Source organism: Capricornis sumatraensis, chromosome 2 (assembly GCF_032405125.1).
Source record: "Capricornis sumatraensis isolate serow.1 chromosome 2, serow.2, whole genome shotgun sequence".
Taxonomy (NCBI): Eukaryota; Metazoa; Chordata; class Mammalia; order Artiodactyla; family Bovidae; genus Capricornis; species Capricornis sumatraensis.
In genome coordinates this window covers 70087209-70105000 of record NC_091070.1, presented here as the reverse complement: position 1 = coordinate 70105000, position 17792 = coordinate 70087209, and the positions used below count along the sequence as shown (strand labels likewise).

At 40.3% G+C, this 17792-nt stretch overlaps 1 protein-coding gene across 5 annotated transcripts in view; it reads right to left on the bottom strand.

Moving 5' to 3' along the window:
• Positions 1-17792, bottom strand: part of MEIS2 (Meis homeobox 2) — a 225975-nt gene that overhangs the window by 5485 nt on the left and 202698 nt on the right. For all 5 annotated transcript variants that reach the window (XM_068965916.1, XM_068965915.1, XM_068965917.1 and 2 more), the window contains exon 10: positions 63-121. In XM_068965916.1, coding sequence (XP_068822017.1) covers positions 63-121 — 59 coding nt within the window. The remainder of the gene's footprint in view (positions 1-62; positions 122-17792) is intronic.

The following is a 17792-nucleotide window of genomic DNA, read 5'->3' as shown; positions in this document are numbered from 1 at the left end:
AGTATAATTTGATGAGGATTTGTGCCTCAGGGATGGGAACACAGACACGAGTTGGAACTTGCCTGCTCGATTTGACTGGTCAATCATGGGCTGTACTATTCTTCTTCTGGCATTAATAAACCTGAAATAGAATAGAGACGACGAGTCAGCAAATGCAATTTGTGTGCTCCATGAACACCTTCGCACGCTGTGGAGAATAGAGTACAGTTGAACATCTACCAAAAATTATCTTTTTAATTTGAAGGCAATTTTTCCTCTCCATGTTCAAAAATAGCTGACTGGATCATCTCCCCTGTCATCTCATAACCAAGCCGAGGCTGACTTGCTAAAAACAAGTTAGGAAGAGAAAAAAGTTTTCCCTGCGAAAACTTGTATTAATTTGCAACTGTGCTTCTGCGTCTTGAACAAGTCAGAATCTTAAGTTCACAGGCTGGAAGATTTTCCCCCTTTCCCTAAACTCCATCATAGGGAGATCCCGCTTCCCCTTGCAGCTGGTCATAAATGGAGACCAGGCTCTGGCACTCGGCTTTCACAAGGTATTGTTAGGTCAGCAAAGCCATCAATTAGGCTGTCTGAAGTTTTATCACCAACACAGCAGTAATAAGTGCTGGCCAGAAAGACTTCTGCTCTTCGGCAACTCCTGCAGTTTAAGCCTGTAAAGTTAGGGGTCATTTAGAGGTCAGTGCCAGCTGGGGGCGGCCTTTCCAGTCTAAGCTGGGACACCCAGGGCAGGGATAAAGGTAACTGCCAACCATAAACCCAGCCACCTTTCAACCCACTAGAAAGACAGAGCCTCAGGTACACATGGTTGATATTAGAGTCTAAGAAACATTTTCAAATCAGGTGGTGGCTGAATCACAGGAATGTAGAGGAGAGCAGTTATTTCGTCTAGAAGCCTGGATCTAATTTTGTTGGAAATCCAAAAATAAGTGCCTACTTCATGTTACTTTAATGTTTAATAATGCCCATCAAATATTCATGTACAAACAGAGTAAGATGATAAGAAATCTCCTTTATTTCTCCAAATTTAATAAAAACAAACCAATTTTCTACCATTTGCGAGTTACCCCTGTCCCCGTGCATTTAATGACATGCATTCCCCACACACTTGAGCTGATGCACAAGATTCACTGGCTGTGCATTTTCAGGGGGGGACACGGAGGGAGGGGGTTGCCTAGCCTATAGCTAGCTGTTCCTTCAAAATAGAACCATGGATGATCTTTCCCAGTATTGCAACCCCATGGACTACAGCACATCAAGCTCCCCTGTCCTTCACTATCTCCTGGAGTTTGCTCATTCCCAGTATTCCCAGTTTCAAATCTTAAGTGCAGGGGGACTTCATGATTAATGAGTTCGCATGGGGTCACGGTCAGGAACTGAAAGCTCCTTCTTTGAAATTAGCCAGGAAAATTCTAGTGTGTGCTGGCAGCTCTGTGCTCCTATGGTGTTGAAGTCCCTTTTGCAGAGGACAGCAGCCCACACCCTTTTAGGCCTCCTGTGAGCACTCTGGTGGGAATACAATTACATTGAAGAAAAATAGCCGGGAGAAAACCAAAGGAGTCTTTTGCATAAGGCGTTTGTTTGGCAAACAATGCACTTCTTTATTACTTAAGTAGGTGTAGCTCAGGCTGTCAAAAATGTCACACCCCCTCAGGTTTGGGAAAGTAAGTGACAGGTTATATGAGGTGAAAACAAAAAGAAGAGAGTGGAAAAGGTATATATTCCCTCCAGGCGCTTTTAAGTGTTGCTGAGGAATAGCTGATCAGATAGATCACAAAGCCTTTTAGAAGTACCCCTCAAATCTTAGTGGTCTACTCTTTCCCTCACTGTTCTTACTGGGACCTTTCAAGGACAACTGACCTGAGAGTCGCACCAGAAAACTCCTTTCATCAGCTCAGATTATGACCCATTGAGATGCTCAGAAGAGTGGGAGAAACCTTTCCTCTTCTCCTTGAAGTTTCTAATGGAGGACACACATGGCAGGGTTTTCACCTCTTAGGTACTAGTAATCCCGGTTTTGTTTTTTCCTGTAGAGCAACTCTTTAGGTAAAACGAATTGCTATTTTTTCCCTTTTTAATTTCACCCTTTTACTCTTTTATTATTTACATCTGGAGGTTGTTCCCTTCTTTATGTCTTTCTCAACAGTTCCCCCAAACACTCCCTTCCTCACAGAGTTGCAAGGCATCATGGTCCTTAGTTCTCAGCAGGAGAACTCTACACTGTCTTCAAACAAATAATTACAGGGAAGGTTAGAGGTTCACTCAAAGGTCATTTCTTTGGATACTCGTCAGAATGTTTACATTAGTAAAAACGGGGTCCTCTCAAAAGGTTGTTCAATGGGGGATCCACAACAATGCAGAACATTAAAAAAGCATTCTGTGTGCTCACAGGACTTTATAAAAGTGCTGAACTTGGAAATGCCACTCCAGTATTACATTTTCAACTAGTTACCATGGCATGGACTGGACGTTCACCAGCAGTTATGACGATGGCCTTTCTTTGCCCAGTTCTCCTAAATAAATAGGCAGAGAGGCCTCTGAAGGTTTTCACTAGATCTTCTTACAACAGGTCAGAGAGATTTTGCTTTTTTCGCTAGGGTTTCTCTGAACTGTTGTTCTCAAACAATGTTTGTGAACCATAGTGCTATATCTTGCCAGATTCCTGATTCTACCACATTCTTTCAAATCACACAGAATTTGTAAAACATATGGGTCCCAATTTTTCGGAACTCTCTTAACATACAACTCTTGCCAACTGTCAGCTCCCCTGATCCTAGGCTATCTTATGAACACCATAGACGTCATTATCAAAATTAACAGTTAATAAGCTGACTGTAAGAACACTTCAACACTCAAAAATTAAATTACTCCCACTGCACAGATGATCCATAGGCCACTCATAGAAAACACACCCAATGTACATAAAATGAAGCCATTTAATTCTAGACTTACAAAAATCAAACTAAAAGTATTTTTTTTTCTTTATGTGAAATTTCCAAATGTGGTCTTTCCCCCAAATTAGATGACATGAAAGTTTTTTCCACCTTCTCTGATATGTATTTTAAGATGAAGTTATTCAGTGCTCAAGCGATAAGCAGAATATCAAGTTTTGATCTACTTAAAATTTGAAGTCTAAATTGAAAATTGCCTGATCTTCCATCTTTCAAGGTCCAAGCTCCATTCATATGGAAAAATGCAACTCACTGGTTCAAAGACAAAAGACATCTTAAAAGGCTCAGAAAGGTTTTTTGGATATTAAATGGGTCTTACAAAATAACATTTTGATGAGTTAAGTGTAAATGAATCAGACACATATGGATTAAGTTATCCTTGAATTTCACACGGGTTTAAAAACTAAGGGGAAAAGAGGGTGTTGGCAAAAACATTTTGGACTTTGCCAAACCCAAAACATTTGAAAAATTGCTGAAGACATCCAACTAACCAAAATGCAGCAAGCTGCACCCAACTTTAATGAAAACCCCCACAAGTTATTTCCAATCCAAAGACTGTTAGGTTTTTCATCTGTATCTGATATTAAAAAATGCTCTAAATTGTAATGTCATCCCAGAATGATTTTGAAGTTGAGGACACATACTTTTCTATTGGTATAAACTATTTAACCCCAAATCACAAAGTCTTCTTAGATATTAAATAGCTCTTAAAAACATTCGGAGGTTTGTACACCTTGCATGTAAAATGTGTCACATATAATAAACGCCATAAATAAAATGTGCTAGTGAGCCTAATGCCTTATCCAGATTCCACTTAAAAAAATTCATTAGCCTCACTGTGACTTTGTAAGGGCTAGAGATAATTCCATTAGTGACTCCCTAGGGAATGAGTACCCTAAAATACACTACTTCCATTGATTTGTGTTGAACACAAAGTTAGTACACAGGCTCAAGCAAAAGCTTTGGAGAGGTACTAAGACTATCTACTTTCTCACTAAATTTTATCAAAATAGAAAATGCATTAGTATGTGTGATCCTTAAAAATTATATACTTAGATGGTTAGCTTAAAAATAAACTTGATTACAGAAATAAATTCAATGACGTTCCAAGAATCATGAGGCCTTTTTGAGTCAACTTAGAGTGAATATATATCTGTGTATGTGTATGTGTGCACGCGTGTTTAGGCTAAGCCATGTCCGACTCTTTGTGACCCCATGGACTGTAGCCCGCCAGCCTCCCACATCCATGGGATTTCCAAGACAAGAATGCTGGAGCTGGCTGACATTTCCTTCTTCAGGGGATCTTCCCAACCCAGGGATCAAACGATCAAACCTGTGTCTTCTGCCCTGGCAGATGGATTCTTTTATATATAAAAAGAATAAACCCAAGAAAGGAAAATATCATTGAAATCTCATCTTGTCTTTTTGGAGAGAGGTGTTCTGGAGACCTCTCCCACATCCCCACCTTAACCCCCCACAAAAAAAGCCAAACTTTTCTGTCAAAGAAATCTGACCATGGTGATTTTCTTTTTAAAGTGTGTTCACTCCCGAGCATATTTCAGATTGATAGAAGTAGACTTGGGTATCTTTCCAGATCGTTGGTTGATTCCTTTTCCTTTCTTTTTCTCCATCTTTTTTAAATGGCTGATAAATCCCTCCTTCTGGTTCACTAACTTCATTCCCCACCTGGTAACCCATTCCTTTTGGCAGCATTCCTTTTGTTAGAAAGTGTAGGCCTCCATGGAGTCAACTGGAAAGATGCCAGCCCTGAACCCTCCGAGGAGGCATCAAGAATCCCTGGACGTGAAGATTTTGCATGGATTGGTCTGGTCAGAGAAGCAGAGGTAGAAATGCTGAAGAGAGATCAGATCAGTTTGGAAGAGGTATTGTCCAAATATCTTGGTGATTGGGGACCTTTTAAAAAATGAAAAACCTGTTTCTTCACTTTTCTCAGCCACAAAACTCATCAGAGAAGGTGCTTATTCACAAAGCTTGCTACTGGTTGGGATTTGCAACAGTGATGTCTCAATCAGGACAAGTCCATTATTAAGTTTCTTCGACTTTTCTGAGTTCAAGAAGAAAGCATGTCTATCTCTGTGCTGTGCTTATGGCTAAGAGGAGGGTCTTCTCAGTGAGATATACTGAAAAGGGTGAATCAGTGAATTAAGCAGATTTAATACCTTTGAATGTGTACTCCAACACACAAATGACTGAGTCATGTCTCAAACCCACATTTTTCATGGGTGGCCAGATAGTGAGTCTTTTCTCCCACACAATCGTGAGCAAAGTAAGGTAAACGAATGAGATTCATGGGTTATTTAGGGATACAGTTATGGTTCATAATCAATTTCCCAGAGCTACAGCTTGATTTTTAATTTGGTAGAGGTGAGATTGGTCTACTGGAGATCCAGGTTTGATCCCTGGGTTGAGAAGATCCCCTGGAGAAAGAAATGGCAACCCACTTTGGTATTCTTGCCTTTGAAATCCCATGGACAGAGGAGCCTGGTGGGCTATAGTCCATGGGGTTGCAGAGTCAGACACCACTTAGTGACTGACTACACACACAGATTAGTCTACAGCTCTCAAAACACCATGAACTAACACTTCTAAGCTTACAATATGAAGACACGATATTAATCTGGACTCACACACCTTTTGTAGCTTTACAAATATGCCTTGAGTAGTGGAGTGTTTATGCTGACATGAAAAGCCCTGAGCAAAATGATCAAGTAGGTGATGCTTATCTTTCGACAGCTTTCTACTGTGGTTTCCCAAAATCATTTCATCTTAATTCTTCCTTCAAGATAGGAGGGCTCACATAGGTTCTTTACTAAAATACCCTACTCTAGGTAAACCCTTCTCAGATATTGTTCCATATTCCAGACTTCTCTGTAGAGCAAAGTGATGAAGAGCATAGGAACATATTTTCTGCCCTTTCCTTGCTGTGTCACCTTGGGCAAGTCTATGTAAACGTCCAAGATTCAGTTTGATTCCTATCTATAAGCTGGGGTGATAGTTGAGCCCAGATCATTTTGAGGATTAAGGAGGGTATTGCTTGTAACATCTTTGTGCCACAGTACCTGGCACATAGTAAAGGCTTGTTAAATGTTAACTTATACTCAAAATGTATCTATACAATGCCCCCTCCTAAAGAGCTCTGTTCTCTTACAGGTAATAATTAACACTTGGTGGGTTATCATAAAACAAAGCCAAGCTGATTGATAAGAGGATAATAATGTGCTGTACCCCTGAAGGTAGCATGTGTTCATGCCATGTAGGGTCTTCCCAGAGATTACAGCTAATCCAAGTATATAATGTCATGGTGGGGATTTTAGACCCTGGAGTGGGTGTCTGCTGGGGGGCAGGGTAGTGGGGTGAGCTATTTTGGAATCACTCTCTTAACAATTCTTTGGATCCTCGCAACTCGGTGCTCCATGGACCAACCATATAAACATCAACTCAAACTCATTAGACCTACAGAGATAAGTGGTCCCTACCCTGGCACTTCCCAGGTGGTGCTCGTGGTAAAGAACCCATCTGCCAGTCTCTGGGTTGGGAAGATCGCCTGCAGGAGGGCACGGCAACCCACTCCAATATTCTTGCCTGCAGAATCCCTCGGGCAGAGGAGCCTGGTGGCCTACAATCCATAGGGTTGCAAAGAGTCGGACACGAATGAAGCGACTTCACATGCACACACCTTGGCACTAATGAATCTGAATCAATATTCTAAAATATTTCCAGGTGACACAAGCACATTTAAATTTGAGAATTCCTGCTCTAGGTCACATACCAAATACACGATCCAGTATTCTTACTAAGAACAGAAACTTGCAAAGATCAAGTTTTAATCAAGAACCGGAGCTGTGAATATGCACACACTATTCTCTTTAGGTATCTCACATCTAAACAGTCCTTTAATCACTCGTTTTGGGCAACAAACAATTTAGAGTGATTTAATACATTTCATTCTGTCAGTGCCTCTGACAGGAAAATGTGGACTGATAAAGTGTTTTTGTGGAAACTGTTCTCTCTCAGGAATGGATAGCAGGGAAATGGTAGATTTCTGTTTTTATTTCATGTAGCTCTGCACTGTTTAAGTTTTTAATAATAAGCTTGACTGTTTTTTATAACTTAAAAAATCTTTAGAATGACCTGGAGAATTTGGCATCCTATTCGACTCAGGCTTACATGGCCAATAGTAGAGACTTTTTAATAAAAGTATTTGAGAAATTCCTTGAAGATAGGGAATTATCTTTTATTTTCTTTATAATACTGAGGAACAATAAACACTATTCCATAAGGATAATCACACTCAATAACAAAACATCCCAGCAGGTTATGATTGTGAAGCACTGTTACTCTCCCAGAACACCATCAGATTATTCATATGTGGCTATTTATCATGCACTATAAAAGTGATCTTTCAAAGCTACTTGAAAGCAAAGGAGGAGGAAATACGCAAACTTCCTTAGCTATTCATATCTAGAATCTATCCTCTTAAAGATAAAATACTAAGTCAATAGACATAAGTTGTAGTGTATTACCTCATTCTGTACATGATTTATTGCAGATGGAAATCAACTAGAAACTGAATTACTTTGAAAGTTTTACTACTGACATTAGAATTCCAGATCTGTATACCTATACTCCTAATAATGCTTCTGAAAACAATTCTTTGCAGACAGGGAAGATACATCTATAACTTTATTCACTTCTATCAGCATAAAAAAACTGGAGTAATCATCTTCAAAATTTCCAATTATGAAGTCCCTGTTCATCTATCTGAACCTTATTGCCTGACTGGGCTTCGAAAAAATCAACCAGTCACTTGACAATCAGTTACACACATTTTAGCTGGTTCTCATCATGTTCCTAGCCACTTACTAATTCGTGCTAACAGGAGGAGATCCTTACAAATCTAGCATTTCTTTAGCTTTCAAGACCCCCTTTGATTGGAGTATTAATTCTCTATCCTACTTCTCAGTGGAAGCCACCTGAGCATTAACTTGCCAAAAATATACCAAGCTGTTTAGCAATTATGTATCAGCTATGTTTGAGGAGATCAAGGTGCACTCACATGCCCTATGCTATGGATATCTCTCTGATTAGCTTGTCATCTGCTCAGAAGAAGATGTAGGCGGAATCTCCCATACAGTCTAGCAGGCCAGCTGTTAGCTGCCTGTCAAGCCCTCAAGTGGACAAGTAGTCCAGAAGCAAAAATGTCACTCCTTTGATCTGGCAAGGAGCAGCTGCTGATTTATAGAGTAGGACTTTGTTCTTCCGTTCTATTTTACTTTCTTTCCTAAGGCAGAACCACAAAATCCAGGAGAAAAAAAAAGTGCCGTTCCCAGCAACATCAACAAGCTCTGACAACTGCAACAGGGTTTTTCTTGGCCCGAACAAAGCTCTCAGGCATCTCCTTTGACGCTCACCTTTCCCCCCCCTCCCCCCTCCCCACCATTTTTTGCAATGTGGTAGTTATTGTTTAATTCAGCTTCTGTAAATGGAATGGACTGTGGCCAGCAAGCCTGGGGCATAAACACACCTGTATGAAAGGAGCCTTATTGTAGCAACCATCCACAAGCAAGCTCGCCTGAACCACGTTCCTGAGTTCAGAAAGAATGCTCCATTTTTCCTGACAGCAAATTTTACCCTAAGTGAGTTTCTACTTTTGTTGCCACCAACCTATGATGACCACATGTGAACTGTTTCCTTTTCAATGGCATTACACTCTTTAAATCCAAGAGAAAAAGGGATTCACTTTTTTAAATCTGTGAGCAAACAGATCCATCAAAAATGTTTATTCAGTGTCTACAATATCAATCATTAAGCCTTGAATTAAACAACATCCAGAAAGGCTTTTGCAAATGCAGTATCAAAGATGCCATAATGTTGACTTCGTTACCACTGATTTATACTGACACAGGCTTCCCTGAGTAATATATAAGGAAAAAAAATCAACAACAAAATCTCCATAAGCCATATGCATCGCCTTGCTAAGAATTAAACTGGTTTCAAATGCACGATCCTGTTCTTAGTGGATACATCTGTCATGTCAGAGATGCCCTGTCAACCAAGTGGGACAGGAAACAATGTGGCCTTGAGATAAGCTGTGAGAAGTCAGTAATCATATGCAAGTATGTATGTGTACATGTGTGTATACACATACATGTACACACATACACATATCAGGCAATAAACTGCAGAGATTAACACCTGGCTAAGTTTTCTGTGTGGCTGCTGGAAGGAAGGGTAAAAAGGGTTACCAACTCTAGGATATGTAGACATATACCCACATAGGTCATAGACAGAAATTTTGTGTGTGGCAGGAATGCTGAAAACGAAGGAGAAAAGAATGGCTGTTTAAGCATCTTTTTTTGCCATCAAGCCATGTTCTAGTGTTTGCTCTCTTCTCCCCTTTCTCACTTTCACCAGGATGAACAGACTTTTTTCAAAACCTCGTTCCTTGCTCTACCCTATGTTCCCCTTTGGTCAATCAACAGTTACTCAGGACAAACCTCTTCAGTGTTTAGAGGATCATCCTAGTAGAGTTTTCTCTGGGACTGCGTACAGGTCCCAGAGTTGGGGGGTGGTGGGAAGATAGAAGATAGGAAGGGCAGCAAGGTATAAAGAAGCAGGGATTCCGTATGGCCTATTTTCATCCTTTTTCACTAAAAAATTTAGAATGAATAATTTTTAAGGTCCACAGTAACCTATACATGCATCACACACTGATAACTTCTATGCACTGTATCTAACAAAAGACAAGTTTAATGACAAAATATCACAAGGTCATATATAATAATAACATATATAATGTGAACATATATCATTATATGACTCTCTCTATGTCCACATATATATTTAAAATTTTGAAAATGCAACTTATGCCTTTAAAGAATTTTACTCTTCACAACTACAGTAACAAATCAAAGAGCACAATTTGAGAATACATCATAATCCTAAATAAACATGGTCCACCCTCAGTAAATAAGTGTGATGGGGTCAAAAGAGAAGTCAGAAGTCAAGTTAATCATCAGCTTCTTGGAGGAGGGAAGTTGGACCAGATTTAAATAGTATAGATTATTGAGAAAGAAGGAAATAAGGAAATGGTGTGTGTGAAGACACTGAAGTAGACTAAGGCCCAATGTGTGCAAGGGAGGGTGCAGGCACTGAATTCTGACAGGCTCCTGGTTTTGGTCTGAAAAACACAACCACAGTTAATATACAAGCTAGGGGAGGCACCTTTATTTTTTCAGCTTTATTGAGATACAACTGATATATAACATTGTATAAGTCTGACATCAAGACTGCTTGGAGAAATATCAACAATGTCAGATATCCAGATGATACCACTTTAATAGCAGAGAAGGAAGAGGAACTAAAGAGCCTCTTGATGAGCGTGAAAGAGGAGAATGAAAAAGCTGGCTTAAAACGCAGCATTTAAAAACTAAGATCATGTCATCCAGTTCCATCATCATGGCAAATAGATGGGGGAAAAGTGGAAATAGTGACTTGGGCTCCCAAAATCACTGTGGATGGTGACTACAGCCATGAAATTAAAAGACACTTGCTCCTTGGAAGAAAAGCTAGACAGCATATTAAAAAACAGAGACATCACTTTGCCACCAAAGGTCTGACACAGTCAAACCTTCCCTGACATAGTCAAAGCTATCGTTTTTCCAGTAGTCATGTGTGAATATGGGAGTTGGACCATATAAAGAAGGCTGAACACCAAAGAATTGATGGTTTCAAATTGCAGTGCTGGAGAAGACTCTTGAGAGTCCCTTGGATCGCAAGGAGATCAAACCAGTCAATCCTAAAGGAAATCAACACTGAATATTCATTGGAAGGACTGATCCTGAAGCTCCAACACTTTGGCCACCTGATGCAAATAGCTGACTCATTGGAAAAGATCCTGATACCAGGAAAGATTGGGGGCAGGAGAAGGGGGTGACAGGGGATGAGATAATTGGATGGCATCACTGAGTCAACGAACGAGTCTGAGCAAACTGCAGAAGATAGTGAAAGTCAGGGAACCCTGGCATGCTGCAGTTCATGGGGTCACAAAGAGTTGGACACAACTGAGCGACTGAACAAGTTTGACGTGTAATATTGTATAAACTTAAGGTAGTGTTGATTTGACACATTCATATTACAAAATGATTATCTGACACCTCCATCACATCACATAATTACCACTTCTTTTTCACGGCAAGAACATTTAAGATCTATTCTCTTAGCAACTTTCAAATACATAAGACTGTTAATTATCATCACCTGGCTGTGCACTGGACTTCTAGAACTTTCTCATCTTGAAGCTAGAAGTTTGCATCCTTTGACCAATATTTCCCTATTTCCCCCACCCAGGTGGAAGTTCTTGAGTAACAAATTGAACCTCTGAAATTCCTAAAGAGTAGAATGATAGATAAAATATGGTGCTTGAGGAAGATCTATTCTAAGGGCTACATATGAGCTGATGAGAAGCAAGAAGCTAAATGGTAGAAAGCTGTTATATTCCAAGCAGAAGAGGGAAATGTATACTCAGACTAAATTGGTAGAAATACAAAAGAAGTGGGACCTGTGGCTTGGAGAACTGCTGATGAATTGTGTTTAGATGGCAAAGAAGAGATACAAATAGAAGTGCTATTATAAGAGGATAAACTTGAGAATCTATGTCTGGTATGCTATAGTATTCATTTGATAAAAACTGGAAATTTCAGAGGAATTCCTACTTGTTACGGTAAGGGGGCACAAACTCAATTTTCTAAAAGTTACCTTTGAGTTGACAGTGGGACTTTCAGGCTGAGAAACTAGGCAGGCCACTCAAGATAAAGGACAAAAAGAGAGTGAACGGTTGGAAAGAAGCAACTTTAACTTCAAAACCCTCTCGTTTCTTCAAAACTCCAAAACTAGATGAATATTTCAGACTGTGGCAACAAGTATAATAAAGTACCTGCAGGCGTACTAAGTCACTTCAGTCGTGTCTGACTCCTTGTGACTCTATGAATCATAGCCCTCCAGGCTCCTCTATCCATGGGATTCTCCAGGCAAGCATACTGGACTGGGTTGTCACACCGTCCTCCAGGGGATCTTCCCAGTGCAGGGGTGGAACCCCAGTCTCTTATGTCTCCTGCATTGACAGGCGGGTTCTTTACTGCTAGCACTACCTGGGAAGCCCAATCAACTGCGTGACTAGTTCCAAAAAATTACTTCTTCTTCCTACATCCTCCAGACTTTATGAAGTCCATTATCTAACAATGTCTGGTCAATTGTTAATTAATTGTCAGTAAAAGCCTTTATTCCTATTAGGTCCAGCTTGCTGGTTTTTCTTTTAATTCTGAGATAATCTGTGTAATTGGAAGCTGATGGTAATATGTCCCTGGCACACTGTGTACACTTCATACTTGGTGGAATTCACAAAAAAGTTTTAAAAATCTGAAATAGGAAAAATATACAGAAGATGGTGTTTTTAAGCAAGAGTGGTAAGACAATCAAGGGTGGGTTTTCTCCAGGTGGTGACAACAATTTAGAAGAGAATTGATAGTACAAAGTGTTACACTGAAAAGGGACTCCATTAAGTGTGATGGCTTCCAAATTGTGTCCTCCTTTCAAACCATATTTTTCTTTTTAAATGGGCTTTTAAAGTGAAAAATATAGCACTTCACCCAAAACGGTGTGGAAACAAATGGTTCTCAAGTCTCTATTCTTCAACTCAGGCCAAACCACACCAACACCAACAATCTAAAGCCACTTGGTGTTTGGCAGGAAGGGGCTTGCATGAGAATGTCCCCATGGGCCTTTCATTTGTCTGTAGGGCTCCTTTTTCTAAAGCAGCAGGGGAGACCTCAGAGACCAGCATGGCATGCCAGGAGTGTTTGTACGGGCCAGCCTCTTATCCTTCTTCCAACTCTCCTGCTGGTTTAAAAGAAAGAATGTGGCAGAAGACACATTTGGAAGGTGGCAACATTCTTAGGGCCCTTTATCAATACTACTGCTTTCTTTAAATTGTAGCTTGGTCTCTTGTTTGAGAGGCTGAGATTTTAGCACTTTTAAAGGGAACCATAAGTGAGAAATCTCCTAGGTGTTAAGCTTTAGAGTGGCTCCAGCCCAAAATCCAAAAAAAAAAAAAGAAAGAGATTAAAACACAGAAAGTCAAGTAATATTAAAAGAAAGATCTAACAAAGTATTATAAATATGTATATAGGGTACAGTTTTCCTGTTTAAAACATGTTATTTAACCAGTTTCTACTGGCATCTAGTCCAGGTGCCAAAGGGGGTAAAAAATCAAAGATTTGGAAAATTTCAAAGTCACTTTAAATAAACTATATTTCTAATAGCTATACATCTAACAATAATTTTTAAAAATATATTATGAAAACATATCCCATGATGTCAAGAGGCAAAAAAAAAATCTTTTCATAAATACATGACTTAATAATGTCCTCACATTTATGATGACCAGACATCAAAGACCAAATTCCAGATAAAATTTCTTGACTGCCTTTCCTTATAACAAATTAAACATCTTTTTACTTTGATTTGCAGCTGGGTGGCATTCTGTATCTTCTTCAGAGATGTTATATACAGTCTTCCCAACGTGACGGTATTACTACCCACAAAATTTTTAGCATCATCCCGTAATCATAAAAGACATAAAATATATCTTTATAAATCACGAGAGACTTAGCAAACCAGCAGTTATGCCACATCTGCTTTAGTCCTTAAATATTTTAGCTTTAGAGGGTTAGTTAGTGGATTTCTTTCCCTCGAATTGCAGAGAAATAAAGACATCAACCTTTGATTCCTGTATTCCACACTCAGCTACAGTCACCAACAGACAAAGAAGCAAACACCGTGTACTGCAATTTGAAAGGAATTTTTTGCATATTCACATCTCACACTTATCAGAATTCCCTAAAGTGGCCTAACTATTAGAAATAGAAATGATAGCATTTGAATTTTCTCCATTTTCACAGTAAAGATAAAGTAACATAAAATAATTTAATTTAGAAATTGGTTTAACTGCTATACAGTTATGTACATATAAACAAAAAGACAATAAGTATAAAGTTAATATGCCAACTACCTAGGAACATACTATTTCTTCTGTCTTTGGGGCCTTTCTCTCATGGCTGTCTGATAAACACACCCTTCAATATTCTTATCAGAGAATATCTTTTTGAGGTAACTTCCCAGATTCCATAGTTTGAGTAAGAAGCACTTCTTCAGTCAGTTGCACCTAGTTCAGAGATCCATCTCAGCATCTATTCAATACTAAAATCATAATGTATATATCTAGCTTCTCACCAGGTAGTCTCAGAGGCCAGGGCCACATCTTAATTCTACGTTATTGAAAGCATGTCAAACATACAATACATCTTCAGTAAAATGTATGGTGAAGTGCTAACCAAATGACAATGAAAATAGGGTTCCTGTGTCTTGGAAATAATGTCAAATTGAGAATGGAAGAGCCCAGAGGAATTTTCTGTCCTCATTTTGCAAGTGGCTGAATAGCTGAAGCCCGGATGAAATGACAGCATATTAAAAAGCAGAGACATTACTTTGTCCACAAAGGTCCGTCTAGTCAAGGCAATGGTTTTTCCAGTGGTCATGAATGGATGTGAAAGTTGGACGCTAAAGAAAGCTGAGTGCTGAAGAATTGATGCTTTTGAACTGTGGTGTTGGAAAAGATTCTTGAGAGTCCCTTGGACTGCAAGGAGATCCAACTAGTCCACCCTAAAGGAGATCAGTTCTGGGTGTTCATTGGTAGGACTGATGCTGAAGCTGAAACTCCAATACTTTGGCCACCTGATGCGAAGAGCTGACTCATTTGAAAAGACCCTGATGCTGGGAAAGATTGAGGGCAGGAGAAGGGGACGACAGAGGAGGAGATGGTTGGATGGCATCACCAACTCAATGGACATGGGTTTGGGTGGAGTCCGGGAGTTGGTGATGGACAGGGAAGCCTGGCGTGCTGAGGTTCATGAGGTTGCAAAGAGTTGGACACGACTGAGTGACTGAACTGAACTGAACTGATGAAATGATTTTTCCTAGAATGGGGCAGAGCTAAGGTGGGAAATAACTCTGGCGTCCTGTCTCTGGGTAGTGATCTTTGCACTCAGAAACAATTAAAGATACAGACTAGAAGCATTAGTTTAAAGATGTGACTCCATCTGGCTTTACGGATGCCAGGCAAATCTTGTGTACAGTGGTGAAGGAAGAGAAGGACTTGACTTGGCAGAAAGTGGGCATCAGACTTTTCTAAGCTGGGTAACACTGAATGATAAGTCCAGTTGCTGGAGAGGGGAGAATAAGCTGGGAATAATGGGAACTGAGCTCAGTGGAATATTATGGTGTGCATGTGTTTTGGGATAGACGAATAATAAGGAGAAACTGAAGAAAGAGGAAGGAAAGAAGAATAGAAAGCTTTCTTAAAATTTTTTTTCCCCAGATTGTACTCTGAAGGACACTGGTGTCAATGTTTCGATGTTTCTCCAAAACAAAGATGGTAAGTCAAAGCGTGGTAGGGAGCAGCACTAAATGAAACAAAGAAAGTCAAAGTGTTAGTTGCTCAGTGGTGTCCAGCTCTTGCAACCCCATGGACTGTAGCCTATCGGGCTCCTCTGTCCATGGGCTTTCCCAGGGAAGAATATTGGAGTGAGTTGCCATTCCCTTCTCCAAGGATCTTCCCAACCCAGGGATCGAATCTGCGTCTCCCACATTGTAGACAGATTATTTACCACCTGAGCCACCAGGAAAGCCCAAACATATATTATGAATCTCTAAGAAGGCATGATAGTACAAATCAAACTTGGCTTCAGTTATTAAGATTTTGAGGGGCACTACGCTGTGGTTTTTCCAGTAGTCATGTATGGATGCAGAGTTGGACTCTAAAGAAAGCTGAGCACCTAAGAATTGATGCTTTTGAACTGTGGTGTTGGAGAAGACTCTTGAGAGTCCCTTGGACTGCAAGGAGATCCAACCAGTCCATTCTGAAGGAGATCAGCCCTGGATGTTCTTTGGAAGGACTGATGCTAAACCAATCAATCCAGTACTTTGGCCACCTCATGTGAAGAGTTGACACATTGGAAAAGACTCTGATGCTGGGAGGGATTGGGGGCAGGAGGAGAAGGGGACAACAGAGGATGAGATGGCTGGATGGCATCACCAACTTGATGGATGTGAGTTTGAGTGAACTCTGGGAGTTGGTGATGGACAGGGAGGCCTGGCGTGCTGCAGTTCATGGGGTTGCAAAGAGCCAGACATGACTGAGCAAATGAACTGAACTGAGGGCTCCAAGGATTTGAAAAAATTAAGGAGTATTTTTTTAACCAAAATTGTGTTTTTAAATCATAATGAATTTGAAAATAGGATTTCCATGTTCCCACTTCCCCAAGTCAGACTCAAAGATAGAGAACCATTTGTAGGGCTCTTGTTTTATATCTTGTGCTTGATTAGTCCCTCAGTCATGTCCAGCTCTTTGCGACTCCATGGACTCCAGCTCCATGGATGGGCTCTTTTGTCGTTGGAATTTTCCAGCAAGAATACTGGAGTGGATTGCCATTTCCTACTCCAAGGGATCTTCCCAACCGAGGGATCAAACCCACGTCTTTTGAGTCTCCTGCATAGGCTGGTGAATTCTTTACTACTGTGCTTTCTGGGAAGCCTGTTTTCTATCTTACCTGTTCATAACACCCCCTCCCAAGATTATTATAAAACCTGACTACTCCATTGCCCTTGGACCCCTAAAAATATTCAGGCTGAGAATGTTCTTTGAATTTCTCTATCTCAAATATAGTTTGATCATTAGGAGATGATGCTAGGCTAGGATGTTTGCTCTAATTTTCCCCTTCTCCTACTTTTCTCGTATTTTCTTGCTCAATGAAATATTATAAAAAGCAACAACTATTATTGGGTATTTTGCTATGTGTACCTAAAATTTCTGCTTCAAAAATGATTCAGAAACTGAAGACTAATCTTAAAACTAGGAGGGTTTTTTTTTTTTTTTTGGCAACACCCTCTGCATCTTTCATTAATGAGAACTAAAACTTGGGCTGTGGCCATCTAACTTTAGCATGTCGACTACATGTGTTAGAGACTTCTGCATACGGAGGGTGGAAGATGGGGAGGAGAGAAACAGAGTCAGAGACAAGGCGGTGGGGGGAGCAGGACGTTAAGGAAAGACAGAAATGAGAAGGGAGGAGAGACAGGAAAAGAGGAAGTGCTGCTTTGGGTAAAGCACCTCAATGCACATGCAATGCTCCATCCTCCTCTCCCCTCCCACCCCCGCCCCGCCCCCACCAATTCTACTTTTTTGTTTACAGAGTGTACAAGTACAAAATCAGCTTTTACTTAGAACTGTGTTAAACACCACCTGCCTGCCCTCTGAACCTCGCTGTCTCAGGAAGAGGTCAGCCCGGTGAAGGGCTCCACTTCTATAAGCAATCCTGTCATTCAGGCTAACAGCAGTGATTCACTCACAGGAGGCAAAAATGACTCAATTGTTGGGCTTATTGACTCCAGGGAGCACAGCTACTCTATCATTACCATGGAGTGCAAACACCCTGAGCTCTGTGTTGGTCCACTTAAAATTACTATTTGCTGTGAAGGATTGGCAAAGCAATTCTTAAAATGATGGGGGTGAAAGTCAGGCAAGCGCCATTATGGGCTTTTCCTTCCGTTTAAGCAGAAGTAAGCAGTACAGGACTCGTTCTGAGACTGACCCACTTATTTAACCTTTTGTTCACTTTGCTGTATTAACATATATTAACTGACTATATAAGCCCTGGGGGGGATTACCTCATGACCAAATTACGGTCCCATTTTCATGGGTAACCT